Source organism: Protomyctophum bolini, assembly GCF_963924005.1.
Source record: "Protomyctophum bolini genome assembly, chromosome: 12".
NCBI lineage: Eukaryota > Metazoa > Chordata > Actinopteri > Myctophiformes > Myctophidae > Protomyctophum > Protomyctophum bolini.
This window is the reverse complement of record NC_137873.1, coordinates 33,632,247-33,648,944: the sequence shown is the minus strand read 5'-3', so window position 1 is coordinate 33,648,944 and position 16,698 is coordinate 33,632,247. Positions and strand designations below refer to the sequence as shown.

The following is a 16,698-nucleotide window of genomic DNA, read 5'->3' as shown; positions in this document are numbered from 1 at the left end:
ATATCACAAATATTTGTCATTTGGTGTGATTTATCTAAACACTACATTTACATGTAATTTTAAAAAGAATGATTACAAAGAAAAACAAATGTTTCTTTGAAACTTGAGGTGTGTTGGCCTATACCATTGGGTATCCTTGCACATTAAATTATCTCAGAAGTGTCAAAAGCGAAATACCCAGGGAAATACCCCTTTAAACTGTTCCTCCTTTTGCCAGGGGAACCCCCTGGAACTCCCCCAATGAATCTGATAGCCTGGCATGGCATGGCCAGACTAATATCACTGTCTGGTTTCCAGGCTACAGGGCATAACCCCCCCCCCCCCCGCCCCCCCTGGGAGACGCAGACACGGACACCACTTTGATGACCACACTGAACCAGTGGGATAACTGGGATTTATTTTTATTTTATTTTATTATTTTGGCAAGTGAGAAAACTACAAATCCCATAAAGCAAAAGCAGCATGGGGCTTAGACAGATCAGTGGAGCGTAGACTAGACATGCACGAATACATACAGACAGTGCTTGTCCGCAGCAGCTGCATGGGAGCCCATTCGGAAAGCCGTCATGCCGTATGATAATTCAGCGTGGACCAGACGACAGCTAATGTCAGTGTTGCCGTGCATCATTTCTTCCTGAGCACATTCTGTCGCCATCATGGGTAATGGTATCAATAAGGTATGGCTTTCCCTTTCAATTGTATGCGCTTATGCATCTTATATATTATATACACGGTCTTCAAGTGAAGTTTACGATACCTCGGTGATTTGGTCACACCAGAGAGATCTAGACAATATGATCTATGAGTGCTGGTTACATACACGGGTTTTTGTTTTAACTGATTGGAAAGCATGTTTACTCAAATAAAGCCTAAATATAGCAATTTGTCTATGCGAAAATGCATTCACCGTGACCTAGCCTAATTAATCCCACAGGCTAGCTAGATGGATGTCCAATGTCCCAATGCATGCCAATGACATACTACATGTGTACAGTATGTCTGACACTGACTGACAATTACTTTCTAACCATTCTACAAGTCCTCTCTCTCTCTCTCTCTCTCTCTCTCTCTCTCTCTCTCTCTCTCTCTCTCTCTCTCTCTCTCTCTCTCTCTCTCTCGATATGACTGTATAATTGAATTGCTACCAGGTCCAGATGAGCCCACAGCCATCAGAATAGATGAGTGATATCCGTCCTCTGTTATGATTTTGCCCTGTCCTATGATCCGCTCACTGGCATACCAGTACAGTGACATGTTGCACCAGTTGTCTGAGCCCTCTCAGCTGTCTGTCTGTCTGTATGGTCCTTGACCGTCCTTCTAAATATAGGCTACCACATCAGCATTTCAACAAGGATGCTTTAATGCTTATGCCTCTCTCTCTCCACACAGGTCCTGCCTGACTTATATTTGGGAAATTTCAAAGGTGAGCCTACAGTATATGTTAATTTATTTGTAATCCTTTATTTGTTCCACATGGGGTCTCGTGGATGCTAATAATTTGTTCATTTGCATTTCTTTCAAAGATGCGAGATGCAGAGAGTCGTTGGCAAGAAACAACATCACTCACATCTTGTCAATTCATGACAGTGCAGCTCCTATCCTCCAGGTAAGACATGCTCATAATAATGGCTCTTTCTTCGCAGACTAGGAACTGTGTGTCACTCCAATTGCTCAAGTAAGGGAGACTTATAATGAATGAAGCCAAAGTCAATAGTGTGACCCTAGTGACCGAAACCCTGTGACTATGACAGTGCGGTACACGTGACATCGGCTCTGAGTGACAGTCCATGGACCAGTCTTTCAGGTAATTCAGGGCAGTTGGTTGCCCTGCAGTATTTGCTAACACTAGTCTGTGGCGTTTCCCCAAACAAACGGCTTCTCTTTCCTGAAGGAGAATGCAATTTAACAGAGAGAGAGAGAGAGAGAGTTTATTATTCTCATGTATCTAGGACACTACATACCCCAGCCAACATTTGTTAGAGCCAGTGGGCTGCATTGTGTTTTTGTGTGGGCTGGGGGAGTAGGCTGAGAATTACATAGCAGTATGATGATCGTGTGGCAGCAGCTGCTTTTGTCTGTGTGGACTTTTTGTATTGACTCCAGAGTGAAGCTTCCCTGCCTACTTGCTGCAACTAGTTTCCCCCCCCCCCCCCCCCCCACACATTCCTAGTCACTAATCACTATTGTGAATGGGGGAAAAGCTGACAACGGTGAGATCAAGTCAAAGTTTTATTTGCATATAGCACATTTCATACACAGTGAAACACAATGTGTTTCATGCATACGGACTATACAAAACATGGGTGATGTCTGTGGGGGTAAGGTTTGGTTGAAGGGTGAGAGAGGGATACGGTTTAGTTAACAAAGCAGATAAGATCAAATTCAGTACACAAAAGTAAATTGCACGTGCAAATTAAATAATGCATGTACAGTACATTAAATACAATAACCAAGAGGGAGGCATCACAATGGGCTTGTCTTGACGCTATACTTGCTGCATGATCCGTGTTGTGGACCATTGGAAATGTGCCGCAAACACATTCAAGCACTCGGTTGATTGGTATCTATACGACCAAAATGGCAAAATGGCCACCGTGTGAATTGAGTATGGCCTACTGTTTTGGATGTTCTGTGATCACGATTGAGTAAACCACGCATACGGGTAATTAGTACTGTATTGTCTCATAGGAGATGACCTATCTCTGCATTTCAGCAGCCGACCTGCCCACACAAAACCTGTGAGTACCCAGTAGTGTGCAATAGAACAGCAACACGGTACAGGACAACAAAATGCTGAACCAAATCATGCCAGATATGATCCATTCGAGGCTGCACTGTGTGTGTGGGCGTCAACGGGTTCATTTTCTTCAAGCTAACGTGAAAATGATATGCTTCCAACAAGCTCTCAATTCGATGAACAACAGCTCTGAATAGGTTGCAATGACAGTAGGCCTACTAGAAAAAACTTAATATTGGACATTCATGTGTAAAAACACATTACTTTTTTTTAGCACAAAATATGACAAGGCACACAAGGCACATGCATTCACAAGCATCACTATTAACCACTGAGCCATTTAAATAAACACTAAGCAAATTAATAATAATAATTATTTTGGAAATATCCTGTGTAGGTCTCCTTTATTGTCATTGTCTCTTACAAATAGTACACACACACACACCCCGTGTACACCTTTTGTTGCAGTTCTTTGAACAGGAAGGAAGCCCTGTGCTCAGCTCTGCAGTTTAACCACGACAGTCGCTGCTGTGCCTCTATGTTTTACCAATGACACCCTCCTCCTTGTGCACGCACACACACACGCCCACGCACGCACACATGCATACACGCCAGTCACCCATATCACACTGGTAGCCTCATGCCTCTTCAATTCAGAGTAGCACAGTACCACACAAACAGTGTACATTACACATGTCATACATGGATGCATGTCCCTTTTCTACTATAGAACCATACTCAAGATTCAGGTTCGATAAAATGGGGTGTCTGTACTTGCACACAGTGCTGTAATGATACCAGGCTCCTTTATTAACATAACGTTATCACATTGGTATAGCCGTCATGATCCATTGTAACAACACTCTTTTTTTTAAATCCTCCACAGGACTCAGCACTTTAAACAAAGCATAATGTTCATGCATGAGTCCCGCCTGAAGAGAGAGGGCGTCCTCGTTCACTGGTGAGAGGTTTATTCTTTTTTTCCCTCCTTTTTTGTACATTTTTCACCCCACATGCCGTCTATACTCAGGCCTTCATCAGGCAAGGATTTGCTTAATGTTTCTATCTATGTATTAATTACAAATAATAGAACTATGTTCTGTATGGCCCTCTCCTATAGGCAGAGGGTGTGCCTGACTGTTACGTAAGAGATTAATACTCTTGAGAGTATAATGAAACCATTTGGTTTCATTTTACACTCTCAATAGTTAAATTATTTGAAATTGAAACATCAAATTACTTAATTTACAAGAAGTCTACACAATTAGAGCATGTAGAAGAATTTCTATTTTGATCGTTTGCCTGTAATCTCTCCTAATGATACCAACATAAATATATCATGGAATTGTGGATGAAATCCTATCCGACGACAACTAACTTCTAAGACTTGGGTCTGAGGCGGTAAATGTCATCAAATGGTGGTCTGTGGCTCAAATGCATTATAAAATGCATTATTGCCCTGTTAGGGCAACCACACTAATAATAATGGGCCTTGAAATGAAAAGGGTTGAAACCCCCTGCTATAGAGTGATATTAATGTTGCTGTGCTGATCTATGGCAGTATGCCAAAACCAATATCTCACATTATAGCACTCCCTCGTGTGTGCTATTGCTTAATTTGTTCTTTTTTTTCTCCGACCACTGTCTGTGCTTCTCTCACTGATTCTGTCCATCTGGGTCTTCATGCAGTCTGGCAGGTGTGTCCCGTAGTGTGACCCTGGTGGTGGCTTACATAATGACAGTGACAGGACTGGGCTGGCAGGAGGCACTGGCTGCAGTGAAGGTGGCCCGGCCCTGTGCCGGTCCCAACCTGGGATTCCAGCGGCAACTCCGGGAGTTTGAGACCAGTCAAGCTGACACGGTCAGTATGAGATGAGGAGAGTCGGTTAACGGGTAGCCTGGGTTCCAGCTGCGTTCCGAGAATTTGTTTTGTCACTCGCTTACTCGGGCATGGCCAATCAGGCTGTTGACTCGTATTTCATAACGTCACCCGTTACGTAGCCACGCTGTTGCTGATACGTCCTCAGCCAGCGCCACTCTGTCCATGCTTTTCTCACTGAAGTGAAGAACAATAGAGCCAGCTCAAGACTCAACTCGACTCGAGCGTAAAACCTACGGTAAAAAAAGTGAACACTAATTTGATTCAGTAGTCCACTGTCCAGACTGAGTAGGTAACAGAGTGATATCACTGCCTTGACACAGGGCTGATAGGACCCTGTCCAGACTGAGTAGGTAACAGAGTGATATCACTGCCTTGACACAGGGCTGATAGGACCCTGTCCAGACTGAGTAGGTAACAGAGTGATATCACTGCCTTGACACAGGGCTGATAGGACCCTGTCCAGACTGAGTAGGTAACAGAGTGATATCACTGCCTTGACACAGGGCTGATAGGACCCTGTCCAGACTGAGTAGGTAACAGAGTGATATCACTGCCTTGACACAGGGCTGGACTGAGACCGGCCCACCACAAACAGCGTGAAGATAGCAGAAACTCTACCGCCCGCTCTGTCGAGGCACACAAAAAAACAAGCCCTAATACCACAACTTTTACTGAACTATATAAATGACAAACCAACAGACAACTACACAACCCTTTGTTGCTCTCACAAGAATGATGCTGGCAAAAGGATTCAAGATGGAAGAGGGTTTATATACACTCACTGATACAGGTACAGTGAAATTATCACGATGGCACTGGCAGAATGGCAGCAGGCTGCACGAACTGGTCCACGGGAGCACTGGGACCTTTCCCGGTGGCCTGCCGCCTATTGGCCTGCCTGCCTGACCCTACGGTCGCGGCCCACCGGGAATATGCCGTTACGTCCTGTGGCCAGTCCACCCCTGCCATGACACGTCAATGTGGATAATATACTGTAAGCCAAGGGTAGAGTAGATAATATAATCAGTTGCATTTTTGTGTCGGTTTTGCAATAGCGTCAAAATATTAAACACGTTTTGTTTCTCTTTCCGTAGTTCAGAGAGTGGCTGAGGACGGAATATAAAGACAACCCCTTCAATGATGAGGCTGATATTCGCAGCTTGCTGGCCGGGGCCTCTAAAGCCAATGGGACAGAGGTGGAAGTACAGACAAACGAAGCACCTGGAGGCACCTGACATCCCCCAAAGGTTGTCCCGGAAGTCTGCTCCGAGGAGCATCTTTCTCTCTGGTCTGGCTCCACCCAGAGTCTGCCGTTGCAATGTTTGTCTCTGCCAGAAACGATGCGATAAACGTGTATATGAACTTTTTGGAGAGGCCTACTGATATACACAGTGGTGCCTCTTTAGTTTAAAGGTCAATGTTTCCGATGATGTTATCTATAATTCATGAGTGTCACAAATGGTGTTGCATTTTTCTACTGTACAGGCCATATGCTATGATAAAAGTATCAAATGTATTTGTTGTCTCAGAGTGTCAATGCTGGGTGGGCTGCCGAGAAGAGCCTCCGTTTCCTGGTTCTCTTCCTGTTTGTCTGCTGTGCAGCAGAGAGGTCTTGCATGACAGCGTCACATCTCACAGTCAGCAGGCTTTAACATGGGTTTTATTTATTTGTTTTACAATGATTATTGGGGTTTTACAAAAAACAGGGAAATAATTACAAGCATCAAGAATAACCGTCATTAACCGTCATTACATCAAATTAAAGCCTGTGGACAAAATTGTAATCAGCTCAAACAGAAACGACATACAGTACAAGCATAAAATACAACGCAGGTGGCAGTTTTTTCCAGTGTGATGGAAAGCAACCAGTCTCAGAGAATCCTTGAAACTAAACATTAAACGTGTCAGGCTCTGTATAATATAGAAATAACTGACCATGCATACCTTGATGAATTGGTCTGTTTTACTGTGTGTATCTTGTCAAGCAAGATACTCCAATGGCACAAGTTCAAAGACTACTTTATGACGGCCTTTGGGGGACTTTCTCACAAATTCAGAGTAGCAGGGTGCTCTGTGCTACAAAGGTGAGAGAGTAGAGAAAGAGAGAGACGGAGGTAAGAGTGTTCACTGTAATCTCTTTGGTACGCCACAAAATGGGAATGATTTAATGTGCAACGGTATTTAATCTTCAATACAGGATTGACAGCATTCATAGTGTGTTATTTGTAAGAAATGGAAGGAGTCCTATGTTTCAACAGGTTCAAATGTCATTATAGCCTGAATTTATCCTGAACATTTAGGCTAACATGGCTGCCTAAGTGTAGGGCTATACAGTATTATTACAACCACTGTGGATTTAAAACGTCAAAAGAATCGACACCCAGGTAGGGCCTCTACCGTAGGGGGTACGTCTGAGTCTGACATAATTAATTAGTTAATTGTTGTATATTATACTATAATGTGTTTGTTTTAAGTTGAGTGAAGTCAAAAGGCCAATTGTGTTCGGATAAAACGCATTGAAAGTTTAAGTAGCTATATGGTCGGTTAGAAGGGATACAGCCATACAGGATAGGTGGGCACTAGGGACACCTGGACACGTCAATGTAAAATAGGCTATTTGGTAAAGAAGGGAAAAAAAGAAAAATGGACTTAAGTAATGTAAAGTATACATTGTGTGAACTTGCACAATTGCAAACATATTAGACCTTTACATATGGCTTACTTAAGTTACACCTTCATTGTCGAATGTTTAAACAACTGACTAAAATCATGTAGCCTACTACCTATATACTTTACAGTATACTACACGTCACACACACACACTGTGGAGATATATAGCGCCCACCTATCCTTGCACCGTTAGGGAGGATCACAATTAGAAAAGGTAGTGTAGATGTAGCCTACTTCAATAGCCACTGGAGGGCAGCCAAGCTGCCAAAGTAAAATATAGCTTGAATGTAAAATAATTAGTATACCTTATTAATGACTCGTTTAAGATTAAGTCAGTCTCTCTTCAAGTACAGAATTTCAGCCGTGCATAATAATAATAATACTGCATGTAATGGCAGTAAAACAGTGGGATGCAAGAGCAGCAATTAAGACCGAGTGTGAATAATAATGCTACAGGTAATTCATTGTTGTTCCATATTGATAGTTCCATTCCAAACCAGACAGTGTCACTCTGAATAGCAGAGGTTAGGCGTCAGACAGAGAAATCCACTCCAGCGCGTGTTACCAGACTTATGACTATACTAGGCTACTGAAGCTCCTCCTATAATCAAATGATCAATGTGACAATATTTTAAGGACGTCGAGCGATACTTTGAACTGAAGACAGAAGACGCATTTCATTAGAAGCTATCTCACCGTGTCAACAGCAAAGTGGACTGTAGGCCTATCGTCAGTTTATTATTATAGACAGTTTATACGACATGTTTTAGATTAGAAGACAATTCATTGACGCTGTAACTATCTGGTAAGAAAGAATAACATTTATCAAATGTTTTAATGGAATGTTAATTTAATGTGTTCCGCCTCCCTTTTATTTAAATCGTTAGGACTATAACGACATCACTTTGTATGGTTCTTTAGGAAGATGCACGATCACCTCCATTCACCTGCATTGCATGTTGAGCGGCCTGCATCCTGTTGCATGCATGTGAGCAGCCATGATGAGCTTAGAGGAGGACAGCACCTTGTCAGTCAGTGCAGGCGGCAACGGGAAACTTCGACAGTGGCTGATCGAGCAGATTGACAGCAGGAAGTACGCCGGATTGGTCTGGGAAACTGACAAGAGAAACATTTTCAGGATCCCGTGGAAACACGCGGGCAAACAAGATTACAACAGAGAGGAGGATGCCGCACTCTTCAAGGTGAAGAACCCCCCCACTGCAGGGATGGCACTGCAAAACATATTTAGCCTATAGCCTAAATTTAAAACCATGCCAAATTAATTTAGTATAGTAGGCCTACTATTTGGCCATGGACCTAAATAGAGAGGAATTTGAAACATTTGAATGACACAAATGTTGTGTGGGGGTCCCCATATGCCAGGGACCGCCATACAATCATTGAAATGATTCATAGCTGCTTGTAGATCGGCTATTTTCAATGTAAATGTAAAGTTGATCTTGATATTATATTAATGTAGCTGGGGTCCCCCTGGTACCCTCTTAAGGAGCCCTGGGATCCCTGGACCACACTTTGAGAATCACAATAGGCCCGCCATCCTATTCATGTCAAAGACCACCACATTGAAAAAATGTAGCCAGGCTATTTGGCTGCAGACACAGTAAAATAGTTTGTGTCAAAAGAGGAGCCCTATAATAGAAGATGTGTTGTTACATTTCCCCCCCCCACACATTTTCAAACATTCCAGATCTACAAGCTCACAAAGCATCACAATTATGTGACACATGGCTCTTGTAGATCGGCTAGCCGAAGTGAAACCTATTTTGACGATATATTAATGTGACACATTGTGATCTGCTGTTTTCAAAATATGTTTAAACATTTGAAAACATGCAATGGGACATTCTGCACAATGACTAGGCCTATACGTTCTACTTTTGGTATACTTTAAGTACAATTTGATACAATACTTTTGTACTTTTACTCAAGTAAATTTTGAATTCCTGACTTTTAAAACAGAGTATTTCTATATTGCAGCTGTATTGATACTTTTACACAAGTAAAACATTTGAGTAACCTTTCCACCACTGAGTAAATAAATGTCATAATTGCTGCAGGCCTGGGCACTTTTCAAGGGGAAATACAAGGAAGGTGTGGACAAGCCAGACCCCCCGACATGGAAAACCAGACTACGGTGTGCACTCAATAAAAGCAACGACTTTGTCGAACTGGTAGAAAAGAGCCAATTAGACATCTCAGATCCCTATAAAGTGTACAAAACCATTCCCGAGGGGGAAAAAAGAGGTAAGTGCATGGAATTTGTTATCATTATTTAACTTTTTAGGGGGGAGGGTATTTAATTGATGGCATAATTCTGATACAGTACATGCTATACTCACACAGATGTCCTCTCTGCTGCATGCTAGCCCGCCACCTAAACTATTATGCAACTACTAATGCGTGTACACACGTGCACGCGCACACACACACACAGCTTAACTTGATGCTAACAGCGGCAGGAAATACGAAGGAAGTTGAAGCATGTACCAAAAAGGAGAGGGGTTTATTTTTTTTAGACCTCTTCGGTTACAACTTAAAGTGCAACCAACACAGAGAGAGACATTATAGCTTTACGAAATACATATGCTTCTGCCCCTCTGCATCTGAAATCACGTCTTATCATTCAGCATGGCCCTCGTTCAAGTCAAGCTTTATCATGAGCACATGACGCTAATCACCCTGTCACCTGTCACACTTTATGCCTATACACATGATTCACAACTTACAGTACATGTAACACACTTTCAGTATGAGTAGGCTATACTTGAGCTCGAGTTTCAGGTTCTGTGCGTCTATTATTGGAGTATGTGTCCTGACTTTGAGTTCAACTATCATTCCATGAATCTGCTTGGCATGCAGAACTAACCACACGTCACAATCATCATCACCGTGGCCAACAGTGCGTGCCTGTGTTGTACATTTGCAGGAGTTAAGATGAGCGACATACACGAGACACCGTCTCATGTTAATTCTCTCAGCTATTTCTCCCCATATTCTACTCTGCTCAACCAGGTGAGGAGACTTATTTTGTGGCTGCCATTTCAATGAACATAAGCAAGCAAGCTGCTTTCTTTTAAAACTAAAGCATAAACGCTGTTCTGCAACATTCCATGCGGCCCCCTCCCACTCCCAGGTACCAAACTATGTGGCGTCTCAGGAGAGATATACACAGCCAGAACAGGAGCCATTGCCTGTGACTCCACATCACCATGCACCACACGGTGAAATGCAGTACGGCCAATGCCACTACCCCTCACTTATCAGCCGACCCTGGCAAGGGCCTCAAGTTGAAAACGGTAATGCCCCAATAATGATACGTAGTTGACTGGAGTCCCCCAGGGGGGTCTCACTGCGTTCGCAATCACTGGTGGTACTGGTGGTCCCAAAATAGGAGAAAAAAGATAAAAGTGGAATTAAATATGTGTATTAGTACAGGTAGTTCTTCTGACCAAGCAATTGGTTGAAATAGGCTATCTAATCCAGCCGTGCTGAAATGAGCATGACGGCACACCTAGCCGTTAATGCCTTTTGTTTAAACAAAAGGCATTTCATAGTATTGATCATAAACCAAATGCAGTTAAGGTTACAAATACAATTGCTTTCATTCCAATTAGGTTTCCAGATCTCTGGGCCCTTCTATGCATACTCCACAGAAGCCCTGCAGTCAGCATCATCTATGGTTGATCAAAGTGCTGCCTTATCAGGTAACGAATCATACACCCACCCACTTCATATAGGAACATTAAAGCCTGAGACATTCTGTACTCAGCAAGTATGCAAATGGCAACACCCAGCTTGAACAAATGCATATCCCTGGTGAACATACTACTACATTGCCATTTGCCTCCAATGAGTTGGTCGGTGTGAGCTCGCCACCATTGGTGTGTGAATGTGGGAAGTGAGGATGTATGAATGAACAAACCATTGTAAAGTGCTTTGAGCACTTGAGTGCTTAAATGCATTTCTTTATATGCACCTGCAGTGGTGATAATAAAGCCACATAGAGTTCCATTTGAAACTAGAAAAAGTGCCCCTCGGGGCACAGGTCTCCACCAGGTCAGGTTGTGGCCTCCTGGTGGCGCTATAATAGGCCAATGTGAAAACGGTTTGTCCTTGGACTCTAGGGAGTGTGCATACAACGTTTCACGCAGATTGGTAAACATCAATTGGTAAACATCAATGTGAAAAGCTGCCTCATGGTGGCGCTATAACAGACCATTCTGCAAAGATTTGGGGCAGAGGTTCATCGTTAGCATCCAGGGAGTGTGTGTGTGCAAAGTTTGGCATCGACCGGGTTAACAGTGCCGGAGATTAGCTGGTAACGGACGGACGGACGGACACACACACGAACGGACGGACAGTGCAAAACATACTCTCCCCATGCCTTCGGCCTGGTGGAGACAACTACAGCCTGCTACGTTATGAGTGATAGAGCAGAGAAAAGCGTGGATACTGTAGATTGGCCATTTTGGGGCGAACGTTCCCACCTCCAGAATATGGATGCTGGGGTTCCGTTCAAGTGGTTAATAATAGTCGTCTCACTTCTTTGTTTAAATTCCTTTTCTGGGTGGAAAAGAAAATGGGTTACAAAAATTGTGGGATAGAAAATGTATAAATTCCTTTTTTATGGATGCACGATTAATCGGTAGCATAATCGGAATAGGCCATATCGGCCATAAAAATGCCATATCGGTCTTTTATCGGTTTTCACCAGCAAAAAAAATAAGAAATCACAAATGAGTTCAATATTAATCAAGTGTCTAGTACCTCTAGTCTAGAACGAAAGCCAAATCAAATATGATGTAAAATCTTAAGTATAAATAAAAAATGTCTACATTTAATTTGTGTACTCCTTCAGTAGTAATTCAGTTCAGTAATTCAGTAAAACAGACACTTTGAAAAGTGTATAGTCTATTTATTGATTCACGCTCTGATAAAAGCCCAATTCTCTTCCTTCCAGATTGCAGCTTGCACGTGTCCGTATTCTACAGAGAGTCTTTAGTCAAGGAGGTTACCACCACCAGTCCACATGGCTGCCGGATCACCTCTGCTTCCAGCTCCTCTCCCTCCTCGTCTGCGTCTTCCTCGCCCTCCTCCTCCTCGTCCTCCAGCCCGGAGGATGAGCTCTACAGTGGGGCAGAACTAGTCCTCTTCCCCTTCCCTTACCCCGAGTCCCAGAGGCAGGGTGCCGAAAGACTGCCAGCCATACTGGAGAGGGGCGTGCTCCTATGGATGGCACACGACGGGCTGTACGCCAAGCGCCTGTGCCAGGGACGGGTGTACTGGGAAGGCCCTCTGGCGCCACACGTGGAGAAACCCAACAAGCTGGAGAAAGGCCAGACGTGCAAACTGTTTGACACCCAGCAGTTCCTCACGGGTGAGCACCGATATAACCAGTGGTGGAAAAAGTATACTCGCGTTCTTTACTTCGGTAAAAGTATCAATACTGCATTATAGAAATGCTCCGTTATACTTTTGCTCATTATGCCTAATGTCCCAGATTTCAAATGTCTAAAAAATATTTAGAAAATCGCCGATCTACAAGCTCACAATGCGTCGTATGCATGGCAGTGCATTGTGAGCTTGTAGATTGTCTATTTTCAAATGGCCAAAATTGGGCTGAAGTGGGGAATAATAATCTAAATCTACAAAGTAACTAGTAATTAAACTTTTCAAATAAATGTAGTGGAGTAAAAGTACAATATTTGCCTCTGAGACGTGGTGGAAGTATTAGAAATTGAGAATACCCAAGTAAAGTACAAAAGTACAATTGTACTTAAGTACTGTACTTAAGTAAATGTACTTAGTTACTTTACACCACTGCAATTGTGTTGCATGACGCTACACATTGTTTTCACTATTTTTGGATTTTGTTTTCTGTTGAAAAATATAGAAAAATCTTAAAACATTTGAACATTTGCCCAAAATAAGGATGCCATGTATAACATTAAGTGACATAGAACTACATGAATGTCAAATGAACAGTGATACTAAATGCATTTTAAAATGATATGCTCAATTTGGCTTTTATTATTTAATCACAACACTCCCTATTGATTATATATGCTGCTCGTAAGCGATGAGCGTATAACTGTGGTCTTCTGTATGGAAATCAGTCAGATGACTCACGAAGCGATGTTTGCGAGATGATCGCCTCAATGCAGATGACAAATATCGTTTTGAAGCATGTCGAATGTCGATCTATTGTAGGCTCACGTCCGTCCGTCCGTCCGTCCGTCCGTCCGTCCGTCTGCATGCAGTCTACAGCGCTTGTTATATGACAGCTAGTATACAGTGCTGAGAGTGGAGAGTGAGAGATAAACGCGAGACTGTGGATCAGAAAAATGTCACATTTAAGGGGCCCCACCCACCTCTTGTGGTCGGCAACAGTGAAATCAAGCAAGCGAAGCCAGGACACCTTTGGTGTTTTGATCCTGTACCTTCCATCAAATGTTACAGACTGTAATCCTGCAGGGTGCAAATTCTGGAACCTTAGTTTAGCTTAGTTCGTTTATTAGCACAAAAAGAAATAGAAGCGATACATATCAAAGAAAACAAGTTACTGTGCTAGAAGAGGAAGAAGCAGGTAAATATTTGGAATACTTTCCTTAATGGAAGAGGTCATGAAATAACATTGTGCTTTCATGTCTGACATGTTTTCTCCCCAGAGCTTCAGGACTACATCCACCATGGCCGTCATGTCCCTCGGTACCAGGTGACACTGTGTTTTGGCGATGAGTACCCGGATCCACAGCGTCAGAGGAAGATGATCACAGTGAAGGTACACATTATATATTCTACTCTAAACTTTAGACTCTAAAGCAGGTGTCCGGGGACCACCAGTGGTCCTTGAGGGGGGGTTCCAGGTGGTCCCCAGCTAAATGACGGAGCGTTGGTAACCAAATGGACCCTTATAGATCTTTAACTCACGAGTTAAAATGAAATCAAATGGGTTAAACACCAAAAGGGTTTTCCGCCCAATTTAAAAAGTCTACACAATTCGAGAATGTAAAATAATTGTTATTTTGATCATTGTTTGCCTGTTATCTTTCCTATGGTTTCAACATCGATGCAGCATGGAGAATTGTGGACAAAATCGTATCCAACGATATCAATATATTCTCAGTCTTGGGTCTGATAGGCTAAATCTCGTCAAATGGTGGCCCGCGGCTCAAAAGCCGAATTAATAATGGGCCTTGAAATGAAAAGGGTTGAAAACCACTGCTCAAAAGCAGTGGTTTTCAACCTTTTCAGGCCGCGACCCCCCAAAATGATCATATTCTAACTGACCCCAACAAGCACTTGGACTTGTAGGAGTTGGGGAAATCCATTTAGTTTGAATCCGTTCCATGGTGTACATATTGTGAAAATAGCTGACTACTGTATGTACAGTATAGACACAATGGAACATGGTTGAGAAGCACCTCTCCAAAGAAGTCCCAGCAAGCCAAATTATGTCATGATGACATCCTCCGGTGATGTTCAGAACTAGGCCAGATCACAGCCCATGTGGGGATGATCTTTAGTTCAGAACTAGGCCAGATCACAGCCCATATGGGGATGATCTTTAGTTCAGAACTAGGCCAGATCACAGCCCATGTGGGGATGATCTTTAGTTCAGAACTAGGCCAGATCACAGCCCATATGGGGATGATCTTTAGTTCAGAACTAGGCCAGATCACAGCCCATGTGGGGATGATCTTTAGTTCAGAACTAGGCCAGATCACAGCCCATGTGGGGATGATCTTTTGCAAGACGTCTTCACCAGTTGAAAAAATACAGCTTATTCTGGGCCAGATCTGACTATAGTTATGATATGACTTAAGCTGATCTGGCCGCTATCATCCAGGGACGTCCGTCTTAGTGGGCATCATTTATGTTGGTTGAAATCAGGTGATATTCTGGGCCAGATCTGACTAGTCTTGGTTTGACTTGATCTGGCCCCAATCGAGACGTCACCAATAATTCGTCCAGGTCCTGACTTGCTTGCTGGGTGCGTGGTTAGGTTATCAACAGGCGGTCCAGGGACGACCCAGAGGTCCTTGAGGAGTTGGGGGTCCGCCCATGCAGCAAAATGATTGATTAGCTTGCAGACATCAGTTGTTGTCGGCAAGCAAAACATCATCGTCCACTACCTCATCGCGTCAGTTGCATATCGTTACCCTCCCGTTGTTGAACTACGGTTAAATGTTATCGTCGCGTTATACTAAATCGCGTTATTCCTCACAAACTTCAGATGACATTATTGTGAATGTATGCAGCTGTAGACATACTGATTCTACTGTGGGATTCCAGGTGGACCCTATGTTTGCCAGAAAGCTGGTGTACTACTACCACCAGCAGACCAGCGGTGCCTACCTACGGGGCTACGATCATCCAGAGCAAGACCGCTTTCCGTCAGAGGAAGATCCCACCGAGAGACCCTTGCTGCCTGTTCATGACTGACACATACATTACACACACACGCACGCACGCACTCATACAGTAGATCATTGCTGTCAGGCAGTAACTCCATATTTACTTTTAACCTTTTGTGTTCCATCATAAACGAATGCCCGGTTGTTCATACTACAGTGTCACACAAAAGCATCAAAAGGAGCAGATCTACAGGCTTGAAACCCCACGTGATGCGTTTTAAGCTTGTAGATTTAGCACGTTTGCTATTTTTGAAGTTGAGTCCTGAAAAGTAACAGTTTTGGACATACAAGGTTTCCACCCGACAGAGACGATATACAACCGTGTTAAGGTATCGACATGAATGTAGAAGCTTCCGCTCGTCTTCCAACAAGTTTTTTTTTAAAGTGCCATTTTTGTACAGTACAATACTGCTAATATTATCTTCCAAATAAAGCTTATTTTTTTCCAAAGAAAGAATATGATTTTGGTTTTGTTTGACCTAAAATGCTATTTCCTGTCAATAGAGGATTGTCTTTGTTTGTGGTCACTGTTCAGTGTTTCCATGTATTTTATTTATGGGGGTCTGATTCAATCATTCAATCTATTAGAAATCACACCCGTGTGAAGTGAGGGGCGCTCTTATCGTCATACATGATACATCATCCATTCATTGTCAATAGGAATTTAATCTTTGTGTAGGACAAAGATAGCTGAATATAGGAGGGGCTAGCGCCCCTCAAAAATATTAGAATGTATTATATTAATATTAGAATTGTACAGCCGAGGTTTTAATCAAAACAATTCATATCTTGTCTAATGTAGTCTACTTTTGGATGATGAGACTGATGATGTTCTTTATTTTAAGCGAACAACTCTTATACATTTGGCTCGTCTGTGGGCATGTCATTGTTTTCCCGGTAATGTCCGCGTGAGCGTTGATGGGAACTTGACTCAAAGTCCGCAGGTGAGATAGATAGCCCAGTGATGTATA

The 16,698-nt window shown here is 42.9% G+C and overlaps 2 protein-coding genes across 3 annotated transcripts; both read left to right on the top strand.

Moving 5' to 3' along the window:
- The first annotated feature begins 339 nt into the window (after positions 1-339).
- On the top strand, positions 340-6,135 carry dusp22b (dual specificity phosphatase 22b). Of its 2 annotated transcripts, XM_080778094.1 has the most exons (7): positions 341-677; positions 1,390-1,423; positions 1,524-1,606; positions 2,689-2,738; positions 3,624-3,698; positions 4,427-4,598; positions 5,714-6,135. In XM_080778094.1, exons 1-7 carry the CDS (start codon positions 657-659, stop codon positions 5,852-5,854), a joined length of 576 nt encoding a protein of 191 aa, XP_080634220.1. In that variant the 5' UTR covers positions 341-656; the 3' UTR covers positions 5,855-6,135. The 2 variants fall into 2 exon arrangements, with proteins under 2 accessions (XP_080634221.1, XP_080634220.1); XM_080778095.1 differs by lacking the exon at positions 2,689-2,738 and having other exon boundaries at positions 340-677.
- Positions 6,136-7,964: 1,829 nt separating this feature from the next.
- Positions 7,965-16,150, top strand: irf4a (interferon regulatory factor 4a). Its single transcript, XM_080778475.1, has 9 exons — positions 7,965-8,094; positions 8,211-8,491; positions 9,368-9,554; positions 10,237-10,322; positions 10,444-10,606; positions 10,925-11,014; positions 12,271-12,687; positions 13,979-14,091; positions 15,606-16,150. Exons 2-9 carry the CDS (start codon positions 8,288-8,290, stop codon positions 15,753-15,755), a joined length of 1,410 nt encoding a protein of 469 aa, XP_080634601.1. The 5' UTR covers positions 7,965-8,094; positions 8,211-8,287; the 3' UTR covers positions 15,756-16,150.
- The last annotated feature ends 548 nt before the right edge of the window (positions 16,151-16,698 follow it).

Bases quoted from the DNA above. Each gene is read 5' to 3' on its own strand.
- irf4a (XM_080778475.1), top strand. From the start codon at position 8,288: ATGATGAGCTTAGAGGAGGACAGCACCTTGTCAGTCAGTGCAGGCGGC. The intron at 8,492-9,367 runs GTGAAGAACCCC...TAATTGCTGCAG, and splicing joins AGGATGCCGCACTCTTCAAG to GCCTGGGCACTTTTCAAGGG. The intron at 9,555-10,236 runs GTAAGTGCATGG...GTACATTTGCAG, and splicing joins TCCCGAGGGGGAAAAAAGAG to GAGTTAAGATGAGCGACATA.
- dusp22b (XM_080778094.1), top strand. From the start codon at position 657: ATGGGTAATGGTATCAATAAG. The intron at 1,607-2,688 runs GTAAGACATGCT...ATTGTCTCATAG, and splicing joins GTGCAGCTCCTATCCTCCAG to GAGATGACCTATCTCTGCAT. The intron at 3,699-4,426 runs GTGAGAGGTTTA...GTCTTCATGCAG, and splicing joins GAGGGCGTCCTCGTTCACTG to TCTGGCAGGTGTGTCCCGTA.